This window comes from Cottoperca gobio, chromosome 7 (genome assembly GCF_900634415.1).
Source record: "Cottoperca gobio chromosome 7, fCotGob3.1, whole genome shotgun sequence".
NCBI lineage: Eukaryota > Metazoa > Chordata > Actinopteri > Perciformes > Bovichtidae > Cottoperca > Cottoperca gobio.
In genome coordinates this window covers 5,661,546-5,674,635 of record NC_041361.1, presented here as the reverse complement: position 1 = coordinate 5,674,635, position 13,090 = coordinate 5,661,546, and the positions used below count along the sequence as shown (strand labels likewise).

Sequence of the window (13,090 nt, the reverse complement as noted above, 5' to 3'; positions counted from 1 at the left end):
GGGGATTCCACCATTGGCTGCTGTGCACACCACTGGCAGGCTCAGTGGAACAACAAGCCTTCAGCAAGGGAGGGACATGTGGTGGAAAAAAGAAAGATATATATATATATTCTATTTTGTTTTAGTGTAAACATCTAACATGTAGGTCCTGCTGGGCGGAACCACTTTACCTGTGCAAATGTATAGTAAATATTTACTGCGATCTAAATATGGGAATACATGTTTTATATTGAATTAATGCCCACGGCACAAAAAAACGTAATGGAAGCTTTTTAAGTCAATTATCTTCTTTGAATCACATGTTTCAAAAAGCCCCATCACAGGGTGAAATAGACCTGATGTCATCAAAAGCAGAGCAATGCAATAAGAGCAACGACATCGGCTCACCGCTAGTCGTCTATTTGTACAACAGTTTTGCTATATGTGTTTATCTCTGTTCTATTTCTGACAAGCCACACAAGCTGGCCGAAATGAAACCAACAGAGCCCAAACGTCCTACACCCCCTGGTCAACAAGAGCGCCATCTAGTGGCTGTTCCTCCATGATGTGATCTTTCATATATGACCTGAATAATCAGCTGTGGAAGAAGAATTCTGATCCTTGAGTAAAGGTACCAGGACAACAATGTAAAAATACTCCAGTACGAGTAAAAGTACTGCATTCAAACTCCTAGTTAAGTAAAAGTACAGGAGTATTGTGAGCTGAAAGTACTCTTTCCACAGAAGAATGGCCCCTGTGGCTGATATTATCGTACATTACGTTAGATTTCCGATGCAAAAAGAACTAAGTAGCATTTTTACAGTTGTAGCTGGTTGAGATGGATTTGGTCCTTGGCCCGTCTAAAGGATCACAAGATTAATCTGAGGGCTATTGAGATGAATAATGGAGTAGGAAAAGAGAACAATATCCGCTATACAAATTCTATTCTATTCTTTTTTTTATATATTAGATAAGTTATAATCGTTTACCTCAAAGAAACCATCTGAGAGGGGAATTGGTGGAACTGCAAACAACTCCAGACATTGAAACGTGACAAGGGGCCCCGACTAGATGATTCAATTTGGTGAATCATCACAATGCATTGTATTTCATACACTTATCCCATGTTTTTATTTCATTAAAAATCTTATCACTAACTATAGTTGTCAAATAAATGTTATGGAGTATAAAGAACAATATTTGTCTCTGAAATGTAGAAGAGTAGAAGTATAAAGTAACAGTAAATAGAAATACTCAAGTACCACAAAATTGCACTTACGTCCAGTATTTGAGTACTTAGTTACTTTCCAACACTAATAATATGGATCATAACGTTAAATTTCAAGGGATAAGTGAATTAAATAAAATCCCTTCAGAAAATGCAGACTCAAAGGGAAGAGATAGAGACATTTTCCTTACTAATGCAATTTGACAAAGACAACCTCCAGACGTAGTGCTCCAATCTATAGCTAATAGGAGTCTGGCTGCGATCAATTTAGTAGTGTCCGCCAAGATGGCTACTTTCCTCTCTCTGTTATTGGCTCAAACTCTTATCTGGCAATAAAACCCCATTAATGTGATATTCACATGAGTGTTACTTTTTTGTAATGGGCCTACAATAGAAGACCACATCTTTATCCGTGGTGCTGTAACAGCAATGTACACCGTGCATGAGAAGATCCATTGCTTACAAAGTATTTGTCTTGCGTAGGCCTCTTGTGCCTCAACTCCACCACTAGATAGCAGCACGAAGCTCTGTTCGTCTGTGTCGTCTGCAGTGTTTAGCTATTAAAGCAGCAATGTTGAAGTTTGTGTTGCTTCATTATAAACCGGTGAGTTTTAAAAAGGAACAATGTTATGTTATGTTAGACATAATAATCAAGTACATTACATGATACTCAGTGATCCCTGTGTTTATCTCTCTGCACCTTTACCTCCTCCTTCATTATGGGATGGAGGCACTTTTCTTCCTCTTCCGCTGTGTTCTTCAGCAGATGGTCAGTGCACCAGGGCACACGCTTCTCATGTTGTGCAGCAGCTTGGCAGGCAGCTGGGAGGAGTCTAGACGGAAGCTCCTCAGCTGGAGCTTCCGTGGCTGCTACTACCTCCAGGCCAGGTCAGTTGGGCTCGTTAAGAAGGGGGAAACACATCAGCACCATCTGGAAGCCTCACTAATATATAAGGATGAGCATATCTGTGGGAGATGTTTGCTGATATTTGTTAAAGCAAACAACATGACTCTGCTGTTCTAAGACAAATAACAGATGTGATAGTCTGAGATGGCATCTAGCTCCAGTATCTGAGACTGCAAACATATGCTGCCATCAGGACAGAGCGGTCTCTGCAGTCATGTCAATTACTCCTGCGTCAAGTGCCGATAGCTGACCAGTCTCTCCTGTCATGAATAACAAGAGGATAAGCAGACCAAGCCATCATATCAGTGAAAAGAACAAACTATAAATATTGAGGTTATCAGATGTTGAACATATTCTTGGGTTATACTTATTTATGTGTGTTTTTATTCCACTGGGTTTTTCTTATTGTTTACATCATCATTTAGATGTTTGACATTTGCTGTGCAGAATGTTGCATATAAGGAATAGTATTACTCCCAACACAACACATACGAGGACACAGACCAAACATATATTGGAAAGGAAGCTTTATTGCCAGTGACAGAGGAGAAATATCCAGAAAGGACGTTCTTCCACAATATATTGTACTCTGATCTTGATTTAAACAGTCAAACACCGGTTGTATATTTAGCAAGTTAACATGGCCCTTAATAGGTAAAGTCCTGCAGGTCTGAAGATATAAGTTTCACCTCAACACATTGGCCAAATAACACGTCCAGTTATCATTTTTTATCAAATATTCAATCACGATCACTGAACCAAGGTTTAACCATGCAGCTCCTCTGCACGCTCCTCCCTCGGAAGTCAATGCCATGGCATATTTCCTATTGAACAGAACAACACACCCATAAAGCCTCAGGCATGGCTTTTACAAGGATACGCTCACAGATACAATGGCACTTTATACAACTTGGAAAAGAATTGCACACAGAGCTTGCAGAACATATTTTATACTATAGTAACAAATAAATTGTTGGAAAACGGCACAGATTTCTTTTTACACTTGATTTGGTTGCTTTTTTTTTAGCTGTTTCACCATTTAGGGTATTAAGATACATGAAATAGCCTCCACGTAAGCCAAGTGATCGTGACATTTGTGTAAAAACGTTTAAAAACACTTGAATGTGTGGATGACTATAGCTTTTTGAATTAATTCGGTGGAAGATCTGATTTCAAAATGAATAGATTTATGAGTAAAAAAACAAAGATTTGTATTGCACTTTCCATCAACTCACAGGAAGAGTGTTGAGTATTTGAACGGTAGTAACACAAACACTAAAACCTCAGAGCACTTGCATTGTTGTCATAGCAACACCACCACGATAGCCAATATCCAGTATGAGGGCCACTGGCGGGGGCATTACGTGGCAGATCATACATTATTCACCTTTTTATAATCAGCTGTAACGCCTGCCTCCACACAACCGAACGCGAAAAGACGACAACAATTTAAATATACAGCATCAGTTCACCGGCGTGTGGTTACAACAGTCTATTTGAAAACATGTAAGTATTGTGTTGGAGCAGCTGTTCTCTGGTGAAATGACACACACACACACTGCAGTCCCCTCGCTGATATTTACATTGTGGGTTACTGGAGTGCAAAGACTGATTAAAAGCAAATAATTTATTCTTTGGTTAAAAATGATATAAATCTATTTAAGTTGTGTGTGCAGACACCTGCACAACATCCTACATAATAAAATCTTTATATTTGATAGAGCTCATAAATCTTAGACTAAGTTTAAATATTTATTATCTGTTAGTATCCTAAATCACTCTAAATAATCTCTTTTCTGGTGACATATACTGCATACTGTATGTGTATGCACACTGCGTTAATGCATGTTTGGTAAGGAATACATGTACGCTATAGAACTTATATGATTTCTTATGACACATTCACAATGTTTGAATCACAGGGAACACAGCTTGGGTATGTTGCGGGAACATCCCACTTGATCAGACGTTAATAACTGACTTGCACCTTCCTTTGTGTCAATCATGCAAAACAAAAATAAAAATCTATTAGTATTAGTATGAAAATAATCACCACTACAGCCATACATACTCACATACTGTATACATATCGAGATAAACACAAACTTCAAACTGCACGATAGTCCACAGTTTGAACAATATCTAAAGGTACACACCGAAATAGAAAACAGAGCAGTGGGGGGGGGGGGGGGGGGGGCAGGGGGCAGGGGGCAAATAAAAGATTCATAGCTGGGTCAAACAGGTAGCACAGAGCAGCACTGGACTCAGTGTAGGCACAATCTGCTTTGTACATCATCAACAACAGCCCCAAAGAAAGAACCACATCGACTGAAACATAGGTGACCTATACAAGCACACAAATCAACAGGTCAACAATAGACGACAGTACATTTTGACACTGCATAGAGTTAAAAACACAGTCCAGGGCAGCACTCAGCTGTACCCGAGCTCACGTCACCAAGATCTGATTCTAGCTATTAGCATCCACACACACACACACACACACGCACGCACGTCTGCGCTTGTGTTCAGCTAGTACGTCGTTTGAGAATTCCCCACTTTCTGCTGGGTGACTCAGTTGGCCTGGACTGGTTTCGGACCCACTGCAACGCCATTACAGTCGAGAATGTACTGCAGACAACCTTGAGGCGGCTGCACAGCCCCGTTCTTAGTGGTGTCACCAACAATCTCTCCCTTCTGGCCAGCTCCCTAAAAACACAAATACATGACTTACTCATCTAGTAACAACTGTGATGGTTTTACACATAGCTTTATACGAACTATTACTATAGCTAATATATTAACGACGATACTGATCTAACACAAGCCTCATGTTTGTAATCTCAGTTCCTGTGTATTACTATACCTGTGATGGCTGAATGGTGGTGGGTCTCTGCGGAGCATTGGCTTCCTTCTCTGCTAACTGGGCCATTTGAGCCAGCACCATGTCAGCGATGAGCTGTCTGTCCTCCGCCTGGTGCTCCCCCACCAGGGGCATGGAAGAGCCCACCACCTGTGGAACATGGAGGATGGTTATAGCGGAGAGAGAGAGAGAGAGAGAGAGAGAGAGAGAGAATGTCGACACATACATATGTCACATTATCTTCGGCTGAAGAACTGAAATACTTGAGCTGAAGCAACAGGTAAAACCGGATTATTTTAGACTCCTACCTCTGTGATGAAATCTCTGCCATCTTTCCCATGGATAGCTTTGACTGCGCAAATATCCAGACCCCCGAAAATCTCTGCGCAGGTGTCAACCCACAGCTTGTACCTAAACAGACCAGTGGTAGTATAGTGAGATCACAACTGATCACAAACAAACAGGTTAACGCACGAGTAGTCGCTTGCTAATAATCCACATGTAACCAAATGAATTCAACGTTTTTCAAACTGAGATTTGTCTTTGTGTTGGAGTGCAGGATTAATACTTACCTATCAGTCATGGCCACCTGTTCGAGCATGGCTGAGCCCGTATTGGTCTTCCAGTTGCCAGATATAGACGTTCTCCTGAAGTGTGTGTGTATCACACAAATTACAATAGTTTGTTTCTGGTTGAGTTGTAAAGTTGAGGTATAAAAAGTGTAAGTATACATACATGTAGGCTTTGTAGTCAGAGCCAATCCTCTGGATTCTGATGTCGTACTTGGAGTCTATGAGAGGTTCTGTGGTGGTGTACGTCTGGGTGAGAGCCACGACACTGGCTATGTCCTGGAACTTACTGTGATTGTCCACCTTCACCTGTACACAACAACAGACAAATTATATTTCTCCAATTGCTTAAACGAACAGCTTATATATATTTAAAGTTTGCAAAACAAAAGACAGACATATAGCGGAAACTAAATGATGCATTCTTTCATATGACTGCAAGAATAAAAAAACTCTATACCTTTCCAATACCGGAGTGGGCGTGTCCAATCTTCACAACAACAGGGAACGATGGCATGCTGACCTAAAGTAAGACAGGTTTAGAGTTATTGCCTCATACTTTGCTTCATACTTTCATGTTACATTCGCATATAAAGCAACCAATGTTTTGTTTAATGTCAAAAAACGGATCCTAGAAGGAGCTCTGGATGATCTTTGGATTTGGTTCTCACCATCTCCTTGTAGTTTGGGTAAAAGGTCTGCTCAATCAGAGGGAACTTCTCGGCACCTAGCTTCCTGTGGGTGTTGATAAGTTGGGCAAACTGGACACACACAAAGATAAATAAATCACATATGAGTCATAAATCATTTCCCAGAGTAAACTTTCCTTTCCCTGCTGCATTGCTTTACGGTAAAGCTCTCCCTGGCTGCTCAGTGCCTACCGCCCATGGCTTGTCACACAGGTTGTAGATGGACTCAAGCGAGTTGACGCATGGGACCCCTCCATACTGCAGACCGATGATCAAGTTGCGAAAATCTTCATTCTGGGTCATACTGAAGGCATGTTGACGAATGAGGACAAAGTCTGGCTTGAATGACCTGGGGAAGTAAAGTTATAGCAGAGATGTGACAACACTCTGACCACAAGAGTGACAAACTGTGATACGCGTTGTCAGCAGTGTGGATGAATCATGGAGTCAGTGTGTGTGTGTCTCTTACCTGATAACCTTGGTAGCATTTCTGAGAACTTGCATGTTAACGTTGCAGTTCCCGTTGGCGTGAGCCACAACGTTGATCTCATTGAATTCAGCCTGAGGAGTCAATGACCAGAGAAGCACATGAGGACAGAGAACTTAAACTTCTCTTAACATAAGTAGTTAATATGGAAAGCACTGGCTTGGTGAAACCTACCTGCTCCACTTTGATGTCATAATCTCCATGTACTTTCTTTCCCCGGAATAATTTTGCCCTGGTTAAAACAGAAACATTCACTTTTAATGTAAAAGAATATATAGGAATAAAGACTTAAATCTAGCATTCAATAATAATCTCTTTACAACAACCTGGAATATGAATTAATGTTAAATATATCCCACTTTGTTGAGTGTATGTGCAGCACAGATCTCCCTTTCACGCTCTTCAAACTGCTGATACACGGCCTCCTTAACACTTCTTCCTTCCAATCTGGCAACGAGGATAGCCATCAAATATTACATCACTTTTCTAGGCTGCATTATTTTTTAAAAGGCAAGTTTTCCACAGCATACGCACAAATACAATTAAGCATTTCCTACTAACTGGTCCACTAGCAGTACCAGCCAGCGGGGTTAATAAAGGATGATGCAATGAGGACATTGATATTCAGAACATGTCTGCCCTGTCCACGACTTGTGAGTCAGCACTTTTTAAAAAAAGTTTCCGGCTCGAATAAAAGTGACACCTGCGGGTCCTGCTGACTCTCCCCCCCCCCCCCCCCCCCCCCCCCCCCCCTGGTGGAGTGGAAATCTTTTGGGATTTAAGATTAAGATGGATCAGTGTCTCTATATTGACACCACACAGAGATGAAAGCTGCAGAAGCCACAATGATTGCCAGTGTTAACGGTGTGTTGGATTTATGTGCTCGGCTTGACAACATAAGCTTTAGAAGTACAACTGGGGTGACTTACAGTAAATCAATACTAATGATGGCCCAAAGAAACTAGCCTTCCACAAGTTGCCATGCAGGAGGACTCAGCCATCTCCTGCAGTGCAACACTTGTAACTTGGTGTGAAGCAGACCATTATGAAACCACCTTTATCCAAGTAGGATTAGTAGAATTGTCCCACGTTTCAGTATGGCCGTGTTTGTATATTTTAGACGACATGCTGTGGCGTTCTCACTCCCTCTTCCTCTCAGTTCGCATCACCATGCTGTCACGTACCGTGCACTCCCTGCCAATGCAGCGCGGAGGTAAAGCTGCATAATTCATCCTCAATCTAATTGGGGCAACAGAGATCTATTTAGCTGTGGAGGAAAAACAAGCATTACAATATGGATTACTGCTCTTATTCCTGGGAAAATGGAAAGTCTGCTTTGCACTGTGATGAATGTGCTTAGTCGATACATATTGTGTAGACTGAGGCAGTGTTTCCAAAACATGACCCCCCCCCTCGAAAACAAGCACAGAGATGAGGCCCCAAAAAAAGCTCCTGATTTCATTTTGCCATTGGAATGGAAGCCACACGTTCAAAGAGGACACCATCCTTTGGTCTGCTCAACATGATCTTTCAGCACAGGGCATTAATATGCATTAGTGTTTGACAGTCAGCTCACAATAACCAGCTCCTCTACATCAAGCCCTTTCTGTGTGAAGTGTATCTGTTCTCCTCCCTTAAAACATATATATATATATATATATATATATATATATATATATATATATATATATATATATATATATATATACATATATATTAGCAACATTTCTGCCAGTGTCCTTGAGTAACATACTGGCCTTAAAAGTGGAGTTAGACTCTGGGCACTGTGCCTAACTGCTCACTGAGAACCTTACTTGGATTATTCATTTGTAAGAATCAATATGTGAAATCTTTACTTGAATTTAAGATGAGATGAAAAACCCAATAAGAAAAACATAAACGTGTTCCTCTTTTGTGATTCCAAGAGTAATATAGACAATGGGAAATTAAGCGGCTTCATTAATGGTTGCAGGTTGTCAAATTGCCAAGTTACATATTGCGTCGGAACAAAGATTATTACTATTTATTCATACAGATGATTCACCCCCCCCCCCCCCTTGGTTAGCGGGAGTCCATGCGGAATTGTAATGTCTCATCACTTAACCTGCTTAACATTCACTCTCACATGTGGGTAATGTTTGACTAAGGTTAGGCTCACAGCACAAAACATTCCTGTCCCGGTTCCAGTTATAAACGTCTTTATGTAATGTTGAACATTGGGACTGAATATGAGGAATCCAAAAGCCTCTACTCTACTTTAAATTTGAGCGACGGCACAGAGAGAATAAGAAGCAGTGCATGTCGACCATTAGTCTGACAAGTAAGACAGGGGAACATCTGCTCCTCTTGTCGTAAGAGCAATTTATAGCACAGTCTTCCTGGCACAAAACAAACCTCTCCGAATGACTCGCAGCTTCATCTAATAAGTAAAAACATTGGCTAAATGACGAAAGGCTTCTGTCTTTATACGCGCTGTGACCCTGGTAATCACTATGATTTTATCCTACAGTTAATTATTCTGCCTAACCCAACCTGTTGCATAACAAAGTCCTTATTCAAAGACTCATCCATAGTAATGTTCTGTATATGGCTGATTCTATAATTGCCTCTTAAATATTTAATTTTCACTGTTTGCCAAGCTCCCACTAAACTGCCTGTATGGTACAAACAATGAAAAAACATGCTGGACACTAAAATATTCCTCATTTGCTGCTGGATACAGTAGGAGTCCATTTGCAAACACTTTAGAGTAACTGTCATTTTACAGGCTTTAATAATTATATGAAGGTTTACACACCATTTCAATGTTTTAAAAGTAATGTCAGGGTAATGTCAATGTGGATGGTGCCCTAATGTTAGACAATATCATCTGGGATTTGATCTGAAAAATAGATGTTGATGTCTGAGCCTTCTGCCAGAAGCAATTAGTCTGAAGGACTCTTTCCTGATTTCATTCTGTGTCTTAGGGCCTCCAGTAATCATCACTCTGGCTTTCACTTTGCAGCAGCGGGCAGAAGAAAGTCTGGAAACAGCCCGTCACAGAGAGATACGGCGCATAAACAAGCTACGGTTTTCATCCTGCCTCTGGGAGAGCTCAACGCAAAGCATGTAGCGTTTCAAACAAGTCGGTAATGTTTTCTGCATCTTTCTCCTCTGAATCATTTGTTTCTTTACGTTGTAGTTAATAACCCAAACACACAAGGATTTCAAAACAGCGGCACTTACATGAATCACCTATAAGCTGCAGAACACTGAATGTGAATGAAGCAGACCTCCACTACACTAGTAAACGAGTAAACCGAGATTGATTTGTGCGGCCATAGTGACCCGCGGGGTTAAAGGTTACATAAAAGCAACCTTAACAAACCAAACCTGGTGAAAAAAACACAGACAAATCCATGCTCAGTGATATTGAGCAGCCATGAAAAATAGATGCAGCACTCAGACAGAGGAAAGCCCTTTGAATGTAGTATGTTAGCTGATCCTCCTAAGTGGATGTGCACTACATATATAAAGCGAGAAACTATTAAGAGAAATACTACAGTCGTCTGCCGAGCTCAAGAAGACAATGAGCTAACATTTTATTGCATCAGGGAAACAAAATGTTGTCAGAGCATTTTTTATCAATTGAGGCAAAACTTTATATCAGGAATTATAAAATACAAAGAGGACAATAGAGTGTAAAACATGATCTCACTCTCAGCCTACTCAATAATCTCAATTAGAATGACCTTTGATGAATGACATGCTTTTAGTTTAATGTATTATATTGTGTTTCTCTGCCAGAGCTGCAGAGCAGAGTCAGTTTCTTGGCACATCACACTGTAATCCGTATTCCTCAACAAGCAGCTTCCTTTCCACTCACAACAAATGTGGAACAAGTCAACGCAAAAGGCTCGCATCTGTCCCGCTGATCTTATTAAAATTGATCAAAGATTCTGTTATATAAATGGCTAGTCCTGCACATATGAAACGGGATAAGTACATACTGCGAGACCCTCTGAATGAACCAACGCTGATGTCCTGATATGTGTGTGATTTGGTGGGTTTTATGGACAATTTTCTTAGAAGAGTCGATATCATTCTTCTGTACATGTGCATGTAAATCAGTGTAAAATGAAATCCTGCCACCATGGCCATCAGATACAGACGACATATTAACCTTGCTGTGACACCCTGCATAGATCTAGTCTAATCTGATGTTGTGATGTGTAAAAGAAAGTTAACTGTTTACTGTAGGCCATTTTTTAAGGAAGGAATTAGTTATTTCATTGAGTTAAAATGCTATTTCGATGCCTCTGGAAAGCACAAAAAGGTCCATAAAATCAGCATTCGATCCAGTGTGGAAGCAGTCTCTTCGTGCTGTAAGGCTTCATAGAGTTCAGTTTCAATTACCTGCTTTTTTATCTCTAGGTGACAACTGATAATGCTTTGCACAAATGCTATGCAGTAGGAGGCAATAATCACATAGATGAATTGTGTAAATGTGTGGGATATCATTCTAGCATTCAGCTGCGCAGCTCTAACACACACTGCTGTGGACAATATGTCAAGCTATGTCAACAAATGTTGATCACGAGGTGATAGAATTACCATATTCTTTACTTTTTGACAAGATATCAGCACGTTTCGTCTAAATCATAGAGCACTTTAATTCCTTATCACAGTTGACTGACAAAGGTGCTTGTTTAAGCTACCTCTGAGTAAGATCCCCCAGGACCCAGCTGTCAACGTGAGCCCCCTTTTTACAATGATGACACAATGACCCGTTCTCCCAGCACGATGAGAAATGTGCGGATGATGCTATTTCATTTTTTTTACTCCATGTTTTTGCGTACCCATCTACCGCACATGACGTGTATGATCGACACATGGAACTCTACATACCAGGTGCCGCAGTTACATTAATCATTCCCCATGTTAGTGCAGGGCATGTCATGTGATCTATCAGTGAGCAGGGGGAAACCCCATTGATGAAGGGAAAGCACTGCAGTATTTAGACTACAGAGAAATAATGTACATTTCACAATTCTGCACAACCTGTGGAACATTTATAAGAATGGTAAAATGCCACATTATAGGGCGTATGATTTGAGTTATTTTACTTTTTTTTTCTTCCAGGCAGCTGTCATGAACCCTACTTTATATTGCTCCATATGTATAACATACCCACATGCCACAGAAAAGCACATCTGACAACACAGAAACAATAGAGGACATAGAAAATCATCTATCTTGGTGTAATGTCTTTACTGCTGAGAATTAATGGACCGCATTAGCTTAAGTATTTGCTGCCTCTTCGTGTCATCGTAACACTGGCATGCTGTACCATCAAACCACAGCAGCAGTGCCCATTCAACTCTGCAGGGTGCATGATGCACATGTTGTTGTCAAAGGAATCGTGTGTAGAAAATCAGCATTAAGGATGAGCAAGCAAACAATACATAGCCCATAAATTATTCAATATGTATGAGTAGAACAAACATATTGTCTTACCACTCCTGTTGTGGTTCGTCAATTACCAGGAGAATCTTGAACTTCTTAGGCGTCGTGACTTGGGACTGCTCCACTAGCCCTGCTGAGGCAGCTGTCTGCTTAACAACGTTGGTGATGGAGCTAAAGAAGCCAGCTCCGGTGGACTGAGATTGCTGGGGTTTCCTCTCTGGAGCAGGGGAAGTGGCTAGAGGTGCAGGCCCAGTTGTAGGAGACTTGACAGGGGTGGTGGAGGCAGGTGGAGTAGTCTGAGCATTGTCAGGCCTCTGGAGATCTGTCATGTAGCCATTGGGCAGGTTGGAGATGAACGTGCTGTCCGAGAGACGCCGACGCAAATAATTCATGGCTGCAGCTGGGAGAGAAGAAGAGTATTATTATTCTGCCGATTAGTCCCTTTTCCCAATGTACAGTTGATAATGGCAGTGTTCTCAATGCAAACTCCCAGCAAATGTATTCCCTCCCAGTTCAGCAGAGCATCCTCAGAGCACCCCCTCACTAGCAGTGACGCTACAGTCTCCCTCAACCAATCCCCTTACTCTGTGCTTTCCTGCGACTCTCCTTCCTCTTCTCGTTCTCTCCTCTCTTCACTCTCACTGGCGTGCCTGCCTTCCCTACCCCTCCCCCATTTTCTACTGCCTCACAGGCGTCATTCTTTCTTGAACCACAGCATTTTAAATAGAGGGGTTTCCAGTGTAAGTGCAAGAGGGTATACAGAGTACTACATCATAATCGCCTTCCTACTGCTCCCTCTGTTGCTTGTGTTTTCTTTGCCCTCTGTCCATGCACAGCATATGTGTGTGTGTGTGTGTGTGTGAGTGAAATGCAGCCATGAAATCTAAAATGGCTGTTTGGACTAGTGGGCAATGTTGAATGAG

The 13,090-nt window shown here is 41.3% G+C and overlaps 1 protein-coding gene across 1 annotated transcript; it reads right to left on the bottom strand.

The window, feature by feature from the left end:
- Positions 1-2,624: 2,624 nt before the first annotated feature.
- Positions 2,625-12,835, bottom strand: syn2a (synapsin IIa). The gene is made up of 12 exons (XM_029435502.1): positions 12,752-12,835; positions 12,219-12,567; positions 6,897-6,954; positions 6,705-6,796; positions 6,428-6,584; positions 6,218-6,307; positions 6,007-6,069; positions 5,713-5,855; positions 5,550-5,624; positions 5,286-5,388; positions 4,981-5,127; positions 2,625-4,823 (listed from the first exon to the last, which is right to left on the bottom strand). Exons 2-12 carry the CDS (start codon positions 12,557-12,559, stop codon positions 4,689-4,691), a joined length of 1,404 nt encoding a protein of 467 aa, XP_029291362.1. The 5' UTR covers positions 12,560-12,567; positions 12,752-12,835; the 3' UTR covers positions 2,625-4,688.
- Positions 12,836-13,090: the final 255 nt, after the last annotated feature.

Bases quoted from the DNA above. Each gene is read 5' to 3' on its own strand.
- syn2a (XM_029435502.1), bottom strand. From the start codon at position 12,559: ATGAATTATTTGCGTCGGCGTCTCTCGGACAGCACGTTCATCTCCAAC. The intron at 6,070-6,217 runs GTGAGAACCAAA...GTCTTACTTTAG, and splicing joins ACCCAAACTACAAGGAGATG to GTCAGCATGCCATCGTTCCC. The intron at 5,856-6,006 runs GTATAGAGTTTT...TGTTGTGTACAG, and splicing joins CCCACTCCGGTATTGGAAAG to GTGAAGGTGGACAATCACAG.